The sequence below is a fragment of the Entelurus aequoreus genome, linkage group LG06 (genome assembly GCF_033978785.1).
Source record: "Entelurus aequoreus isolate RoL-2023_Sb linkage group LG06, RoL_Eaeq_v1.1, whole genome shotgun sequence".
Lineage (NCBI taxonomy): Eukaryota > Metazoa > Chordata > Actinopteri > Syngnathiformes > Syngnathidae > Entelurus > Entelurus aequoreus.
Genome location: NC_084736.1, coordinates 1,280,769 through 1,299,400, shown reverse-complemented (window position 1 = coordinate 1,299,400; position 18,632 = coordinate 1,280,769). Strand labels below are relative to the sequence as shown.

Below are 18,632 nucleotides of genomic sequence, written 5' to 3'. Positions count from 1 at the left end.
TATACAGTCAGTCACATTTTGTTTACACTAATTCAAGGGTCAGCGTTTTTTTAAAAGGCATTTTATAAGATATAAGAACCACAAACCGAACCAAAAATCGTGTCACAAAACCACAATGAGATTCGAAACGTCAATTTTGTGTGTTCACGGTTAATTATTGTACAAATTAGCATTTAAAAACACATGTAAATAGACATCAAGAGGGATTTACAGTGCATATCTACACGTCAGTGCAGTTTGTTAGTGACAGGAAGAAAAGCTTATTTTGCATCTATATATAACATCTATATTCAGTAGAAACATTTAAGTCCCATCTTAAAACTCGTTTGTACACTCTAGCCTTTAAATAGACCCCCTTTTAGACCAGTTGATCTGCCGTTTCTTTTCTGCTCTGCCCCCCTCTCCTTCGTGGAGAGGGGGGGCACAGATTCGGTTACCACAGATGATCTGCCAGCTGTCCAAAATCAGGACCCAGGGTGCAGGGTGGACCACTCATCTGTGCATCAGTTGGGGACGTCTCTGCGCTGCTGACCTGTCTCCACTCAAGATGATCTCCTGCTGGCCCCACTATGGACTGGACTGTCACACTATTATGTTAGATCCACTATGGACTGGAGTCTCACAATATTACGCTAGATCCACTCGACGTCCATTGCACCGGTCGCCCCGGGTGGGGGTTCCCCACATCTGCGGTCCCCTCCAAGGTTTCTCATTGACATCCCATTGGGTTGAGTTTTTTCTTGCCCTGATGTGGGATCTGAGCCGAGGATGTCGTTGTGGCTTGTGCAGCCCTTTGAGAGACTCGTGATTTAGGGCAATAAAAGTAAACTTTGATTGATTGATATTGTCCTGTATATGTGTGGTCCCTCATTAAGTCCATATTGTGAAGAGAGGCATATAATCCCATCTATATTGACTCTTCAGAGACTGTGCAGGTGTACCTAATGTTGTGGCTAATACTATGTGGAAAAATACATCACAAATGTGACTTGAAAACGTCTGTGTGATTGTGATTGAAGTGGCAAAACATGATCAAAGTACAAGTAAACACAAGTTGAACACAAACCAAATGCAGAGAGATTCAAATCTTACCTTAAACTACTTGATTTGGTTTAGGACCTTGACAGAGGTGAAGTATTGGTATCAGCACTAACATAACCCGCCACAGGCCATGAGAGTGGACACACACACACACACGCCAGTTCTAATGCAGAGCGGTGCACACACCTCCATGCGCACACCTCCCCAGGCTCGTCTGTATTCATCAGATGTTTTTGCTGAACCCGGGGTTTAGCTTTTAAAGATTATAAAGCACCCCCACCCCTGCCAGGTGTTTTGTTGTTGTTTTTTTCAAAACAAGAAATTGCCTGATCCACCGTCCCAAAGGAAGTGCCAGAAGTGTAATTCCAACGCAGCGTGCATGCAAACAAGAAAAGAACGTGGAAGACCTGCATGCATTAAAACAAACTGCTACCACTACAATGACTTCTGGATTGGTACGAATGAAGACCTATTAGTCTTCATCAACAAGTCTTTCAGTTGCTCAAAAGGGTTCATTGTCTTCTTATTCATATACAGTACAGGCCAAAAGTTTAAACACGCCTTCTCATTCAATGTGTTTTCTTTATTTTCATGACTATTTACATTGTAGATCGTCAATGAAGGCATCAAAACTATGAATGAACACGTGTGGAGTTATGTACTTAACAAAAAAAGGTGAAATAACTGAAAACATGTTTTATATTCTAGTTTCTTAAATAGCCACCCTTTGCTCTGATTACTGCTTTGCACACTCTTGGCATTCTCTCGATGAGCTTCAAGAGGTAGTCACCTGAAATGGTTTTCACTTCACAGTTGTGCCTTATCAGGGTTGATTAGTGGAATTTATTGCTTTATCAATGGGGTTGAGACCATCAGTTGTGGTGTGCAGAAGTCAGGTTACTACACAGCAAACATAATTATGTCACCTTTTTTTGTTAAGTATATGCTCATTAATAGTGTTGATGCCTTCAGTGACAACCTACAATGTAAATAGTCATGAAAATAAAGAAAACGCATTGAATGAGAAGGTGTGTCCAAACTTTTGGCCTGGACTGTACTTTATCAAATGTACTTTTAATCAGACAATATTTTCGGTATATTAGATGAGATGTTTTGACTGTCATCTGCAGTCTTCTTCAGATGACAGTCGAAACATGTCAGGTAAAAATTCCATCTAATATACCGAAAATATTGTCTGATCACAAGAAAATGGGAAAAAGTATAATTAGTCTTTCATTCATATTAAAGTCGCAATTGGTGGGAATTGGGGTTGATTCAAACTCTCTCCACATCCACACAGTACAAGGTGTCCTGGCTGGTCCCCCTGTCATAGAGTAGTGTGGTGTGCAGATCCCCTAGAAATGTTTTCTGACACGTTTGTAAGTTTTGTTCCTGCGGGCCACTGTAGGTTTAAGTAGGGCTGGGCGATAAAACGATATCAATATACGTCGCAATAAGACACGTAATTTATATAAATAAAAAATGCTTCTGGTAAAACGTCCAAAGAGACCGGAAGTTGCGAAGCAAGGTTGGCTGCATGAACAAAGGCACTCGTTCTCTGGTAACCGTGCAACGCAGGAAGTGATCACTGATCGATAAGAGCCAATCAGGTAACAGTATCAACTATCAAGTTTTGTTGTGCCATCTTGTTGCGGTTGATTCTTTGCATGGAGTGGGAAAAGAAAGTAAAAATGAAGAAATTGTGGATAAAACAGGAAAAGTCAACTTCACAGTATGGCAGTTTTTGTTTATTTTCCCCCAAACACACCATAGTCAGACCAATGTGGTCTATAAATGATACAAGGTGCTCGTCCCCACCAAGACCGGTAATACCACACCACCCTTTAGAGCACAGCTGTAACATATTGGCACCAAACCCGCAGTAAATAGTTCTCAGGTTTCACTATTTTGTTAATCTTTGTTAAGCATTTTTTACCCAAACCTTATTTGTGCACCTTCATTTTAAGAGGTTATTGTTAAGTGTTCGATGTGTTTTTAAGAATTTTGTTTAAATTGATTGTTTTCCATTCCATTTCATTTTCTTTCTGCCTTAATGGCTGAAGAGATTACAATCAGAGGAATATTTCATTTCCAATCAATCCAATCCACTTTAAACAACAAAAATGTTTCCAAAGTGCTGCACAACAATATTAAAAACAATATTCAAATATTATCCTTAGCTCCACCAATGACTGAACAAATATATATATATATATATATAAAACCAATATAAAATCAATATAAAAATACATATGATGAAAAACGATTTTAAAGGGTAAAACCAATTAAAACAATAAATATAAATCAAAATGTAAAAACACAGAGGACCACACAACTCGCGTGGTGTTAAAAGCCAGAGAATAAAAGTGGGTCTTAAAAGACGAGACTTAAAACACTCCACTGTGGGAGCAGGTTGAACATGGAGGGGCAAAGTGTTCCAGAGCTTAGGGCCGACCACAGAGAAGGCCCTGTCTCCCCTGGTTTTAAGTCTCGTCTTGGGCACCACGAGCTGGAGCTGGCTCTCGGACCTCAGAGCGCGCACAGGAGTGTAAATTTGGATGAGGTCCGAGATATAATGAGGTGCCAGTCCATGCAAAGCTTTAAAAGCAAACAGCAACATTTTAAAATAAATTCTAAAATGAACAGGGAGCCAATGCAAAGTCTCAAGAATTGGGGTTATATACTCGCGTTTCCTGGCTCCTGTTAAATGTCGTGCTGTCGCGTTCTGGACTAACTGCAACCGGGAGAGAGCTGTTTGGCTAGTGCTTTGCAGTAGTCCAGGCGACTTGAAATAAAAGCATGCACGACTTGTTCAAAAAGGTCAAAAGATAAAAACGGTTTTACCTTTGCTAAAAGACGAAGATGATAAAAACACGATTTTAAAACGCCATTGACTTGTTTGTCAAGTTTAAAATCACTGTCTATAGTGACGCCAAGGCTGGTGACTTTGGGACGCACATAATTTTGCAATGGTCCCAAGTCATTGAGGGTCGTACCAAAAACTAAAATTTCAGTTTTTCCCTCATTCATTTTTTAAAAAATTCTGGGCTAACCAAGCCTTGACGTCGCATAGACAGTTGAGAATGGGTGTCAGGGGGCCGCGGCCTTTTGAAATAGGCATATAGATTTGGCAGTGTGCATAAAGGTGATAAAACACTCCATGCCTCTTAAAAATCTCTCCAAGAGGCAGGAGATATAGAGCAAACAGGATGGGGCCTAGAATAGATCCCTGGGGGACACCACAGTAAAGCGGAGCAGAAGAAGAAGTGGCGTCCACCAGCTTGACAGAGAAGGACCTCTCTGACAGGTAGGATCTGAACCACTCGAATGCAGTCCCCCTGACAACCACACAGTCTCTCAGGCGGTCTAAAAGAATTGTGTGGTCGACTGTGTCAAAGGCAGCTGTAAGATCTAAAAGCACTAAAATGGCAGCGCTGCCAGAATCAGACATTAAAAGCAAATCATTAAAAACCTTTAAAAGTGCAGATTCAGTACTGTGCGAAGCTTTGTATTGAAATAAAAATGTTTACAATTATTATATTTTTCTCCTGGTTTAATTATTTTCCATAGGTCATTCAAATAATCACTGATATCAACCGATATAAAACACTTGTATTGTGATACAGTTTTCAGCATTTAGCCCAGCCCTAGGGTAGAGCACTGTGGCCTCTCGGCAAAAACAAGATGGCGAGCTTCTGTAGCAGCTCGGTGACTGCTACTTATCGCCATGGATGTCGCTTGAAAGCGTCAGGCTTCCACCGTAACAGCATCACATCTGATAAATGAAACCAGGCAGCTGCCCTGGAGTCAGATTGGGTCAGGGAGAAGATCAAATGTCCATCTCTCCCGTGTAGCTTTGTAAGCAACACATCAGCACCGCTTTTCACCAGCAGCTAATACACCTAATGGACCTCACTATATAAAGACTGCCTTCCCCTGAGACTGGCTGACAGTGAGAGTGTGCGTTAGGAAGAGAGTGTGATAGGCAGGCAGAGAAACACAGTTGTGAAACAGAGAAGATGATGTGAGATGGTGAAAACAATGCAAATGTTGGCGGGTGACTATGGACATTAATGCATACAAAACCAGAATCCTCACTAAAGTCAAATCACACGTGCTTGCTTTATCTGGACTGAATCAGTTGTGTTTGCATGTTTTCCCTTCTGTTTACACCGTACAAATTCCAAGCTTACCAAAAAACTCATCACAGCCAGCAAAAATGATATGAATGTCTTCTCTAGTTGGTCAGCGGTGGGTGTAAGAATGTAAACAGGAACTGAAAGTAATAAGTAAAAATAGACATTTGATAATAAGGTCAATAATTATCGGTATATGGACACCACAGCAGTGACAACGACAAATATTCAAGTTAACTTTTACTTAAAGGCCTACTGAAATGAATTTTTTTATTAAACGGGGATAGCAGATCCATTCTATGTGTCATACTTGATCATTTCGCGATATTGCCATATTTTTGCTGAAATGATTTAGTATAGAACGACGACGATAAAGTTTGCAGCTTTTGCCTTGCCCCTACCGGAAGTAGCGTGACGTAGTCAGTTGATCGCCTCCTCATATTTTCCTATTGTTTTCAATGCAGCTAGAGCGATTCGGACCGAGAAAGCGACGATTACCCCCATTAATTTGAGCGAGGATGAAAGATTTGTGGATGAGGAACGTTAGAGTGACGGACTACAATGCAGTGCAAGACATACACTACCGTTCAAAAGTTTGGGGTCACCCAAACAATTTTGTGGAATAGCCTTCATTTCTAAGAACAAGAATAGACTGTCGAGTTTCAGATGAAAGTTCTCTTTTTCTGGCCATTTTGAGCGTTTAATTGACCCCACAAATGTGATGCTCCAGAAACTCAATCTGCTCCAAGGAAGGTCAGTTTTGTAGCTTCTGTAACGAGCTAAACTGTTTTCAGATGTGTGAACATGATTGCACAAGGGTTTTCTAATCATCAATTAGCCTTCTGAGCCAATGAGCAAACACATTGTACCATTAGAACACTGGAGTGATAGTTGCTGGAAATAGGCCTCTATACACCTATGTAGATATTGCACCAAAAACCAGACATTTGCAGCTAGAATAGTCATTTACCACATTAGCAATGTATAGAGCGTATTTCTTTCAAGTTAAGACTAGTTTAAAGTTATCTTCATTGAAAAGTACAGTGCTTTTCCTTAAAAAATAAGGACATTTCAATGTGACCCCAAACTTTTGAACGGTAGTGTATCTTTTTTCGCTCTGACCGTAACTTAGGTAGAAGCTGGCTCATTGGATTCCACACTCTCTCCTTTTTTTATTGTGGATCACGGATTTGTATTTTAAACCACCTCGGATACTATATCCTCTTGAAAATGAGAGTCGAGAACGCGAAATGGACATTCACAGTGACTTTTATCTCCACGACAATACATCGACGAAACACTTTAGCTACGGAGCTAACGTGATAGCATTGTGCTTAACTGCATATAGAAACAAAATAAATAAATCCCTGACTGGAAGGATAGACAGAAGATCAACAATACTATTAAACCATGGACATGAAAATACACGGTTAATGCTTTCCAGCCTGGCGAATGTTAACAATGCTGTTGCTAACGACGCCATTGAAGCTAACTTAGTATAACGGGACCTCACAGAGCTATGATAAAAACATTAGCGCTCCACCTACGCCAGCCAGCCCTCATCTGCTCATCAACACCCGTGCTCACCTGCGTTCCAGCGATCGACGGAAGGACGAAGGACTTCACCACGATCATCCGTGCGGTCGGTGGCTAGCGTCGGCTAGCGCGTCTGCTATCCGAGTCAAAGTCTTCCTGGTTGTGTTGCTGTAGTCCGCCGCTAATACACCGATCCCACCTACAACTTTCTTCTTTGCAGTCTTCATTGTTCATTAAACTAATTGCAAAAGATTCACCAACACAGATGTCCAGAATACTGTTGAATTATGAGATGAAAACAGAGCTATTTTGTATTGGATTCAATGGGGTACCGATACTTCTGTTTCACTGGCTATGTCACGCGCATACGTCATCATCCAAAGGCTTTTTCAACCGGAAGTTTAGCGGGAAATTTAAAATTGCACTTTATAAGTTAACCCTGCCGTATTGGCATGTGTTGCAATGTTAAGATTTCATCATTGATATATAAACTATCAGACTGCGTGGTCGGTAGTAGTGGGTTTCAGTAGGCCTTTAAAGGGCACCTACTATGCAAAGGTGTTGTCTTGATACCAATATTTTGGTACCGGTACCAAAATGTATTTCGATACTTTTCGGTACTTTTCTAAATAAAGGGGACCACAAAAAATGCCATTATTGGCTTTATTTTAACTAAAAATCTTACAGTACATTAAACATATGTTTTTTATTGCAATCAAAGAACAATTTTGTCCTTAAATGAAATAGTGAACATACTAGACAACTTGTCTTTTATTCGTAAGTAAGCAAACAAAAGCTCCTAATTAGTCTGCTGACGTATGCAGTAACATATTGTGTCATTTAACATTCTATTATTTTGTCAACATTATTAAGGACAAGTGGTAGAAAATGTATTATTAATCTACTCGTTCATTTACTGTTAAAATCTGCTTACTTTCTGTTTTAACATGTTCTATCTACACTTCTGTTAAAATGTAATAATCACTTATTCTTCTGGTTTTTTTTTGATGATTTACATTAGTTTTGGATAATACCACAAGTTTGGATATCAATCCGATACCAAGTAGTTACAGGATTATACATTGGTCATATTCAAAGTCCTCATGTGTCCAGGGACGTATTTCCTGAGTTTATAAAAATAATATACATTTGAAAAAGACGAAAGAAGATGTTGTGATGCCAAAAAATATTGATGTAATCATAGTAGTATCGACTAGATACGCTCTTGTACTTGGTATCATTACAGTGGATGTCAGGTGGAGATCCACCAATGGCGTTTGTTTACATTTTGATGCCGGTGAGCTATTGTATCCTCCTAGGGTGTGTAGTGAAGCATGTTTAGCTATTCCTCGTCCTGCAGGGATGATACTTGTAAGAAACGTACTTTATTTGTCGCCATGGAGACGAGGATTAGTGATTTAGAAGTAGCTAAAACACTGCAGACTGCGGATGGACTTTAGCTGCTCGCTAGCCATGTCTTAAAGCACCTCTTCCTGAGGGCGTTTCAGTGTTATAACTTCACCTTTATCATTAGTTTTTAAGCCAAAATGTGGCCGTTCTCCCTTTTCTGTCTACACACTGTGTCTGCTTGTAAGTACTTTGTGATTGTGCGCTGCTGAACATGCTCCTCTGCTTGAAAACCAGCAATGTCACCACAAGACGACAACAGGGGTGGGGGGCTGGTACTTTTTAGAGGCGGTATGGTACCGAATATAATTCATTAGTATCGCGGTACTATACTAATACCAGTATACCCTACAACCCTAATGCAAAACCAACTGTTCTTGCCTATTCATACCCGTTTTTGTGTATTTGGGATCTGCATAGGTGCTAAAAATGTGAATTCAAACCATAGAGGCATGGCAGAGATATTTATAAAACAATCTTGTCTTCGTTCATACTCACTCCAAACGAGCCGTTTGGAATTTCAGCAGCTAGTGACATATTTGTTGCGAGTAAAGTCAGCGGATATCTCCATATATGGTAGGGGTTTACCCAAAGAGCCTTGCGCGAGTCTGCCACTGTGTAGTCAATAAATTCCTTCTTTTTCTTGATCCTCTTGTTGTGAGGCTGACTGGCTCATGCATCCTTCACTGCTGCGTAAGTAATTTATGTGAACAAACTATCTTTTTATGCTGACTGTATTGATATCTTTTTATTAATTTTTTATTTGTTGTTGTGTTAAAAATTGTAAAAGCAAGTGAACAGTTGTGAAAAGGGGTAGGATAACTGTAAATAAGCTGTGTTTCTACTCCCTTTCATACATGTTACAATGTGAAATTGTAAATGTGGTGTCAACATTGTAACTGTATACATGTTCGAAATACTTCACTAAATCGTTTTTTTATTTTCATTACTCTTTTTGTTGTTGTTTGCTTCTCTTCTTTTTGTTTTTCAAAATAAATTCTTACAAAATCCCTACCAAAAAGAAAAAAAAAAGAAGTAGCGTAAAGACTCCAAACAAAGATGACGTAGTCGAAGTGGAGGCACGTACATAAGACCGCCCACAAACAGGCGCAGCCTGAAGAGAGGGTCAGAAAGCGGCTTAAAGATAGTCTGTAAAACATAATAAAAATGTGACATTTTGACCAAAGAACCATCATTACATATTATGTAGACCACAAGGAAGTCTTTTAAATGTAGAAAAAAAATCATAATATGACCCCTGTAACTTACCAAAATGTGACTTAAGTAGACTGTTATTACCCCACACTGACCCAGATAGAGGACAGTATTTGTACAAAAAAAGTAGAAAGGAAGGCTGAAAATCAGAGGTCAACATATTTGGGGTGGCACCAAAAGACTCCTTCCCAAACGAGTCAGAGCTTTTCTTCCTGTCACTCACACAGACCACTTACATGGAGATGAAGACACGACAGAGACATGTTGCGCGAGTTAGCAAACAAAATGCCATTTAAAAAAAAAAAATAGTGATCAAGGAAAAGATTGTTTTCCAAAATAAAATATCTTGAAGTCTTTGGCTATGTTCACATGATGCCCGATTATAATTTCATGTTCGAGTCCAGGGTGGGTCTTCCAGTGCAGTCAATGAAATGGTGGATCGTTTGGTCGTCTCAAGCTGGCTTTTTGCACTTTTCGGGTGGGGCCTTTCTTCTTTGTGGCTGGCTTTGGGTTAGCTTCTTTGGCGAGACGCGGGTATGACGACGCAGACATTTCGGGAGGCTAATGAGATTTATTGTGCAAAAGCCAGGTACGTTTTCCTCCACGAGAGCGTTTGGTGCGGATGGCATGCAGGATGTGTTCCTCCCTATTGAAGGAATCAACGCCATGCTTGTTACACGGTAGAAGCTACAGATGGGGGAAATAATCAATTTTAGATGCATCGCAATTCGGACATTGACGATCATATAATCGATTAGTAAACGTCAATAATCAATTTATTTATTGTAAATAAAGTAATATAGACAGTTCTATAATTTGTCTGAGTGCAGCGAGACACCTCAGAGAGATCCATCAGCTCCATTGTTTTTGTGCACTTGTGTTCCAGTTTTGCACACATTTCCATTAATTTAATAAATGTGGGAATTAATTTAATTGTTTCTTATTACAAATGCAGTTTTTAAAAGTTGCAAGTGATAAATTAAAGATGCATCAATAATCGATTTGTAATCTAATCGTAGCTCTTGAAACGTAATCGTAATGGAATCATGAGGTGCCCAAAGATTCCCACCTCTAATAGAAGCGTTTTATTTCTTCACTTCATTTGTGACACTCAAAGTGAAAAGAAATGACACAATTTAGTGTTAGACACTTGTGTCATTAAACACAGCAAATTAGTGTTTAAAATTAACACTTAATAGTGAAAAGGAATAACACAATTCAGTGTTGAAAATACACTAATGTGTCAAAAAACAACACAGAAAGTGACAGATATCAACACCATTAATGAGTTAAAAAATAACACTATCAAAAGTGTTATTTTAACTCAAAATCCGTGAGAATTATATAAACTCAGGAAAAGTGTTGATTTTAACACTATTTGAGTTGAAATAACACCCTAGATTTAGCTGTGATCACACCGTTGGATTTTAAGTGAACCAGTGCTCGGTAAGACCGGCGAGATTCGGTCGGTGTCGAAAAAGTAATCCAATCAGTAGCCATCCCCAGGTCTGAGTATGTGCCTTTACTGCCATCTAGTGTCTACTTTTATGGCTGTGCAATATAAAACGAGTACAACATTAATACAGTATTTGTTTTACAATTTCTATTAAAGTAATTTGCTTTTTCATAAAATCATGTTGATTTAATTTTATTGAAAAAAGTACCATATTTTTTGGACTATAAGGCGTACTTAAAATACTTTAATTTTCTCAAAGCTCGACAGTGCGCCTTATAACCCGGTGCGCCTAATGTACGGAATAATATTGGTTGTGCTTATCGACCTCGAATCAATTTTATTTGGTACAGGGTGAAATGATAAGTGTGACCAGTAAATGGCAGTCACACATAAAAGACACGTGTAAACTGCAATATGATTTAAGTAAACACCAACAAATGTAAATGTTCCATTGAAAATATAGAACATTACACACGGCGCTCAAAAATCTATCAAAAATGTTTTAGTACGACTTTGGTAAGCTATGAAGCCGCACCGCTTGATGGATTGTACAGTGCTTCAACATACGAGTATTATTATGGTGTGTGGATAAGGTAAAACATTATCTGGCGTTTTGTTTCACAGTATTATGCAAAACCAACTTTTCTTAGCTTCTCGTACCTGCTGATCTGTATTTGGGATCTGCATAAGTCCTAAAAGTTGGCGCGTGTCCGCCTTTGTAGTCCGTAGTCGATAAGCTTCTTCTTTTTCTCTATCTTCTTGTTATGGGACATTCATCATCCGCTGTTGCCATTTCTAATATGAAGTTGTGTAAAGTTCTTACTTATATTTGTCAGTAAACTCGCCACGAAAGCGCTAAAACATACCAGTGTAGTGAGTTTGCATTATTCACCCAAGGAACTTTAGTTAGTAGAGAGTTCCGGTCGGACGGTTTTTCACGGGACACATTTCCGGCATTGCTGTTGCACTAGTGAGCCACGGATAAGGAGATGCTGCGCCATTATTAATTGAAGTAAAGTCTGAATGTCATTAAAACAGTCTTTTGACACTTCTTCCACCCCCGTCCTTGCACGCTACACTCCTACAACAAAGATAACGGAGAAAAGACGCTGCCGAAGGTGAGCCAAGTAAATAAGACCGCCCACAAAACGGCGCATCCTGAAGCGACTGTCAGAAAGTGACTTGAAGATGATCTGTAAAACATCATCTATGCAACAGTTTGACCAAAGAATAAATAAATGATAAATGGGTTATACTTGTATAGCGCTTTTCTACCTTCAAGGTACTCAAAGCGCTTTGACAGTATTTCCACATTTACCCATTCACACACACATTCACACACTGATGGCGGGAGCTGCCATGCAAGGCGCTAACCAGCAGCCATCAGAGGCAAAGGGTGAAGTGTCTTTCCCAAGGACACAACGGACGTGACTAGGACGGTAGAAGGTGGGAATTGAACCCCAGTAACCAGCAACACTCCGATTATTGCATGTTATGTAAACCACAAGGAAGTGTCTTACATTAAAAAAATAATAATAATATGACCCCTTTAATCTGGTGCAAATAGACCTGAATAAACCCGTTCATCGGCAGTGCGCCTTATAATCCGGTGCGCCCTATGGTCCAGAAAATTCAGTAAGCCTGAAATATTGCAACTTTTTGGGGCGACTGCTGTGAATTCAGGCATTTTAGGCCATAACAATCACGAAGCTTGCGAAATCCTGAAAGGACTGATGCGCTTGTTGACGTTTTAAGTGTACGGTTAAAGTTTAGATCACTTTGAGAGTCACTCAAGACGTGACTCAAGGCAATTTAAAAGTTGCTTGGAATTTTCTATCCTGATCCATCTCCAAAAGCGTCACCGAAGACTAAAAGAATCCAACTCAGCTTCCCATGCAGCAGCAGTAAATGAGTTGTCAGCCTTGGTCGAGAACGCTGCCATTCCGCACTATCACAGCACTTTATTACTTCCGCCTCTCGCCACCTTCTTCTCCTCCCCGTCTCGACCCGTCCATTGCCTGCTTTATTTCTCTTTCAGTCTCACTAACTTGCAATTGATTAGCTGTCCACTTGTAGCTCAGTCGCCTGCTCAAAAGCCCTGGCGGCCCCCTCCCCTCCCAGTGTGCGCTCAGTCCACAAGTCAATTTCTCTTTAACGAGTGTTGGTACATTTCGCTCCCCGGGCGCCGCGGCCCTTCTGTGTAAATAAAACAGAGAGCGGCGCCAAAAATCAATGGGCCTATTACCCTCGAAAAATGCTAAACAAGCAATATCAGAGATTCACTTGGAGGGAGAGACCAACTGCAGTAATGGGACCAGAGCTGGAGGGCACTGGCAACACCCTCCATCCTGTTCCATCTCGACATCCACACAGCGGGTCGTATTGTCATATCGGATGGCGCAGACACACATTTACACAGAGAGCAAAAAATCATTTGCTTCTACAGGAGAGACACAAACACCCATAGAAGGCAAACAACGCTCACATTTGTATTTGTTTCCATCTTGGCTTCATAGACACACAAACACAAAAGGGACACAAACAGCAGCTGACAGCAGGATTTATGTGGACACCCCATGTTTCATCACACAGCCCTGATTAGTGTGCAGCGAAAAAGCTGCGTGTGTGTGCAACATTCCCTGGTGAGCACACACCGCCGTATACCATCACAATAAGGTCCAAACCGCCTGCAATTTACACAGTGTAAGATTGGCGTGCACATAGAATTAAATAAATAACGTGCACACATGTACACTACACGCGCGCACGCACACACAGTGGGCAAACATGTACAAACACACGCAAACAGACATACATACTGCATGGCAAAGCATTTTTTCCACCTCCACTCAGACACACTTTTCTGCATGGCTGGTTAGCCGCAGCCCATTTACCCTTGCAGCTGATGAGTGCTTAAGGTAGACATTTATGCTAATGGCCCCTGCCGTTAAAGAACAAAACAAAAGGACTGCCATTACAAAGGCTTGCTAAATATTGGTCTTTTTTTTTCTCTGAATTAAAATTATTATTTATGATAACTGCTGTCCAGTTGTTACATACTGTTTTATTATCACATTTCTGAGTGTCATTTTCAAGTATAGCATTAAATTGCAATTAGAGTAGCAAGTCCAAGACAATAGATGGCAGAAGTGTTTTGTGTGTTGGCTAGTCAGTTCAGTCTATGCTAAATGTAGTCTTTTGTGAAGTGAAGTGAAGTGAAGGGAATTATATTTATATAGCGCTTTTCTCAAGTGACTCAAAGCGCTTTACATTGTGAAACCCAATATCTAAGTTACATTTTTAAACCAGTGTGGGTGGCACTGGGAGCAGGTGGGTAAAGTGTCTTGCCCAAGGACACAACGGCAGTGACTAGGATGGCGGAACCGGGATCGAACCTGCAACCCTGAAGTTGCTGGCACGGCCGCTCTACCAAACGAGCTATACCGCTATACTGTTGCGCTCCAAATGTGTTAATACTGTAAGTATTGTACTTTTCACGCACCAGCTGTTTGATTGTAATAAGCATCTTAATTGTAGTTTTTGTTAACAAATTTGAAGGTGTTTAAATCGCTGTGTAAAATCACAAATGCTAATCAGTAGTATGTCAATAGCAAAGCCAATGTATTTTAGGATCAAGCTAGCACATTTTTGGAAAATTGGAGCCTTACTTTACTTAGGTTGGAGCGTGTTTTGAGTCAATTTCTTTGTTGACATTTAAAATTGCAACAATACGTACAAGTAGTTTGGCTGAGTCTGCTCTCAGTGCTGCTGGAGTGATCACCAAGTGCCGAAGTGCAAAAAGCCGGTTGAGTCGGCAACCGGGACTAACATCACGGGCAGCCTAGGTACAGTAACATGACACCGTTGGATTTTACGTGAACTGGTGCTCGGTAAATTTATGCTAATGTGCCCCTGCCATTAAAAAACAAAACAAAAGGATTGCCATTACAAAGGTTTGCTAATTGGTCTTTTTTTCCTTTGAATTAAAATGATTATTTTTTCACAAGTGAAATACATTGGAGAAATTGATCTGAACGTCTTTTTTAAAACCCTGTAAATATGTGCATACTTAAGAAAAACTACTTTTTGTTGATATTCGTGCTCACTGACACATGGTAGGAAAACTTAACGAGCATTTAATCAGCTGTTTATTATTTTTTTTATCGGAACTCAAGCATCTTTGTCCTGTTTCGATACCAGTGTTAGCTTATACAGCATAAAGCTGCTACTTTTTTCCTACGTTTTGAACCCTGCGGATTATAGAAAGGTGCAGTGAATTTATGGACTTTCTTCGCTACCGGCCATAATGTTTTGAATTCAACAAACTCTAAAATGGTGAGTTTTTGTTTGTGCATGATGCCATCTTTTGGACATGTTTGCTTACTGCAGGTTCTGTGAGGTGAAAATCTTGAAAAAAAAAATATGTTTAGTGCTTTAAACCGGAAGTATAAGTGCCGTTCCGTATGCATTCTTCATTCCTCACTCCAAGCAACATGTGTAAGTTTTACAAGATAACAAAAACATTTGTGATGTCTGTTCGAAAAACAACTTCGTTTTTTGTCCTGATTAAAAGGAATGTTTTGACGCTGGAACGGTTGAAGTGGGTTGAAAAATGTGGAAGGAGTAGTCGCCAGAAAAAAGGGTAAAAAAAAGGGTTTGAAAAAAAACGGGAATTCCGGGAATTCCTGGAATTTTTTGGAACTTGGAAAAATATTAGTTTGAATGTCCAGGATTAGTGGAATATGTTGAAGGTGGAATGGTTTGAATCGGTTACAAAATGTGGAAATGGTGGAAGTTTGAAAAATGGTCAATTAATTTTGAATGGGAAAAATGTCCCAGAAAACCTGGAATTTTGGGAAATCCAGGAATTTGTCAAGGGAAAGCCCGCAATTCCTGAATAGTCTGAACAGTGTGAAGTTGGAACGGTTTGAATCGGGTGAAAAATGTGGAAGGTAGTGCGCACCAAAATCTGGAGAAGAAGAAGAAGAAGTTGAAGAAGTTTAATAAATGGATTAATTTTGGTGTAGAAAACCAAATGTGTGAATGCTTTGGAGCATTCAAACAATAAATAAATTGTTTATCGATTATTGACGTTTACTAATCGATTTTATAAACGTCCATGTCTGAATTGTGATACATCTAAAACACGATTATTTCCCCCACCTCCAGTTCCAAAAAGACCACCAAATTCTTAACAACTCTTCTTAACAATTTGTTTAGAACACAATGTATCCAATAGGATATTCAATACTTGAGTGGATCAAAGCACAATTTCAGTGTAGCGGCTTTACCTAGTAAAAGAAGTTGGTACATTTGTTATTTTCCTTGATTCTTTTTACAAAATGTTCAAACATTACAGGGTTTCACCTAGACAGCGGTGGGGGCGTTGTCAGGGGCGTGGTCACATGACATCATCGAATAATTTGGCTAATCTGCTATGATGATATGATTTTCTTAAAAAAAAAAAATGTTCACTAGTGTTTTTTTTACAATGGACTCTCTTTAGTTTTATCCTACTTCTAAATGTGTGTTTTAACTCAGTGGTCCCCAACCTTTTTGTAGCTGCGGACCGGTCAACGCTTGAAAATTTGTCCCACGGACATTGTCAGCATTGTTTTTGTTTTTTTTTGTCATAAAGAAATACAATCACGTGTTCTTACGGACTGTATCCCTGCAGACTGTATTGATCTATATTGATATATAAGTTAAAGTTAAAGTTAAGTTATAATGTAAGAACCAGAAATATTAATAACAGAAAGAAACAACCCTTTTGTGCGAATGAGTGTGAATGAGTGTAAATGGGGGAGGGAGGTTTTTTGGGTTGGTGCACTAATTGTAAGTGTATCTTGTGTTTTTTATGTTGATTTAATAAATATATATATATATATTTATTTATTTTTTTCATAATTTCTTGTGCGGCCCGGTACCAATCGACCCACGGACCGGTACCGGGCCACGGCCCGGTGGTTGGGGAACACTGTTTTAACTCATGTGCAGCACTTTGTAAAACTTGTATTGTTTTCTAAAATGTGCTATAGTGTGCTAAAGTTAATTTAATTGGATAAAAAGGATAAAAATATATATATACATACAATTAAAAACAAATTGTTATTAATTAGTATTAAGATATATTTTTGTTTACCATTATTTAAATTGCTGCTTATAGCACAATGTTCTTTGAAAAATTGCGTGCGTCTTGTTTACATCCGGGTCGAGTTTTCGGTACATCCCTTGTAAATAGTGGGCAAATAATAGGCTAAATATATATCCATTCAAACTGTAACGACCTGCTGACGGTAATGTTTAATGTCCGTGTGATTTTGATTTAATGTCAGTTGTCCGTGCCTGAAAGGTGATTTGCGGAAAATAAGGAAGTGTCGTTGTGTGTACGGTGGGGAAGCCCGGATTCACGAGACGAACGTGTTGTTAGAATTGTGCCATTTGTTATCATAACATTTGTAATAAAAGTTACAAAAAGCGTCGGACGTTGTGTATTTTCCTCTGCTGGCTACAATATATTATATTACTTTATGTTCAAAAGAAATAGACAAAAAACATTTTTTAAGGTGTGGCAGTAAAAAAAAAATGCACCACATTAAATTACATTAAGGGGAAACCCTGCAATATATCAGTTCCTCCAGGAATTCACAAAGTCGTGATTGCACCAATTTACGCAAATTTAACAAATCCCTGCAAATAATGCGTGACCATGCAACTTTGTGCAATACCCGCAACTTCCAGGCATATTTTGGCCAATCAAATTTGTCTCTGAGCGGTGCTAAAACACAAACTCAACTGTCTAATCAAAACTTATGTTTGTTTCTTGCATAGACAAAGCAGGAACAACAACATGTAACAATATATCAACTCTATTTCTTAACAGCACAATTGTCGTGAGCTCAGACCTACTTCCAGTTCCTGTCTACGGCGCTAAGCCTTCTGGGTAATGAAGTAGATAAACATTTAGCAACACACTGGCGTCTTCACTTTCTTGTTATTTATATATATTTATTTAACTTTATTTATTTAGGGTAAGACAATTAAAACAGAATCTTATTTGCAATACAGACCTCGCAAAGAGTCAGCATTTACACATTAGAGATGTTGAAGTGTGATGAAGATCTCTAATCGTCTCTAATTTACTAACAAAAATCAGTGCTATAGATCACTCAACAGTTCACAATTGCTCCTAATGTGCGCAGACAAATGTGTCGGAACATAAATTAATGTAAAGATAGACAAACACTGTAAGCCTTAAATAAACATGGGAAATGCCTGCAACTTCCTTTGGTGGTGTTTCTATCTGTATTTATAATAATTATTACTGTTAGTAGTTAAACTTAATTAAAACGGTTTGGTTATTTGACAATGACCTCTGAGTTTGTGCTTTTACTGCAATCTAGTGTCTACTTTATTGTCTGTGGTATAAAATGAGTAAAACATCAATGCAGTATTTGTTAACCAATTTGTGTTGCAATCCCGTGCTTTTTGAAGCTAAAGTTTCCGGAACTGATTAATCAAAATGTGCATGTTTGACGCCTAAAGTACGCTTTTAAACGCTAAAAGTGCATATGTCGTAGGGCTGGGCGATAAAACAATATCAATGTATCGCGATATTCACGTAATCGATATCAATAAAACATTTTAAAAGATTTTAAGTGCGCCTTATAGTCCGGAAAATACGGTAGGTCATATTAATCAGTTCCAGGATCCAACGTGCCCCATTAACAACACTTTTGGTTTGCATCACAGCTCTGATGTAGTCCTACCTGTTTGTGCATCTCGATGTTAAGTCCATACGACATTTCGTAGTACTGGAAAACAAATATCAAAGCAAGGTG

The 18,632-nt window shown here is 39.2% G+C and overlaps 1 protein-coding gene across 7 annotated transcripts in view; it reads right to left on the bottom strand.

The window, feature by feature from the left end:
* Positions 1-18,632, bottom strand: part of LOC133651711 (transducin-like enhancer protein 4) — a 122,682-nt gene that overhangs the window by 80,738 nt on the left and 23,312 nt on the right. For all 7 annotated transcript variants that reach the window (XM_062049757.1, XM_062049753.1, XM_062049754.1 and 4 more), the window contains exon 4: positions 18,561-18,605. In XM_062049757.1, the coding sequence (XP_061905741.1) occupies positions 18,561-18,605 (45 nt within the window). The remainder of the gene's footprint in view (positions 1-18,560; positions 18,606-18,632) is intronic.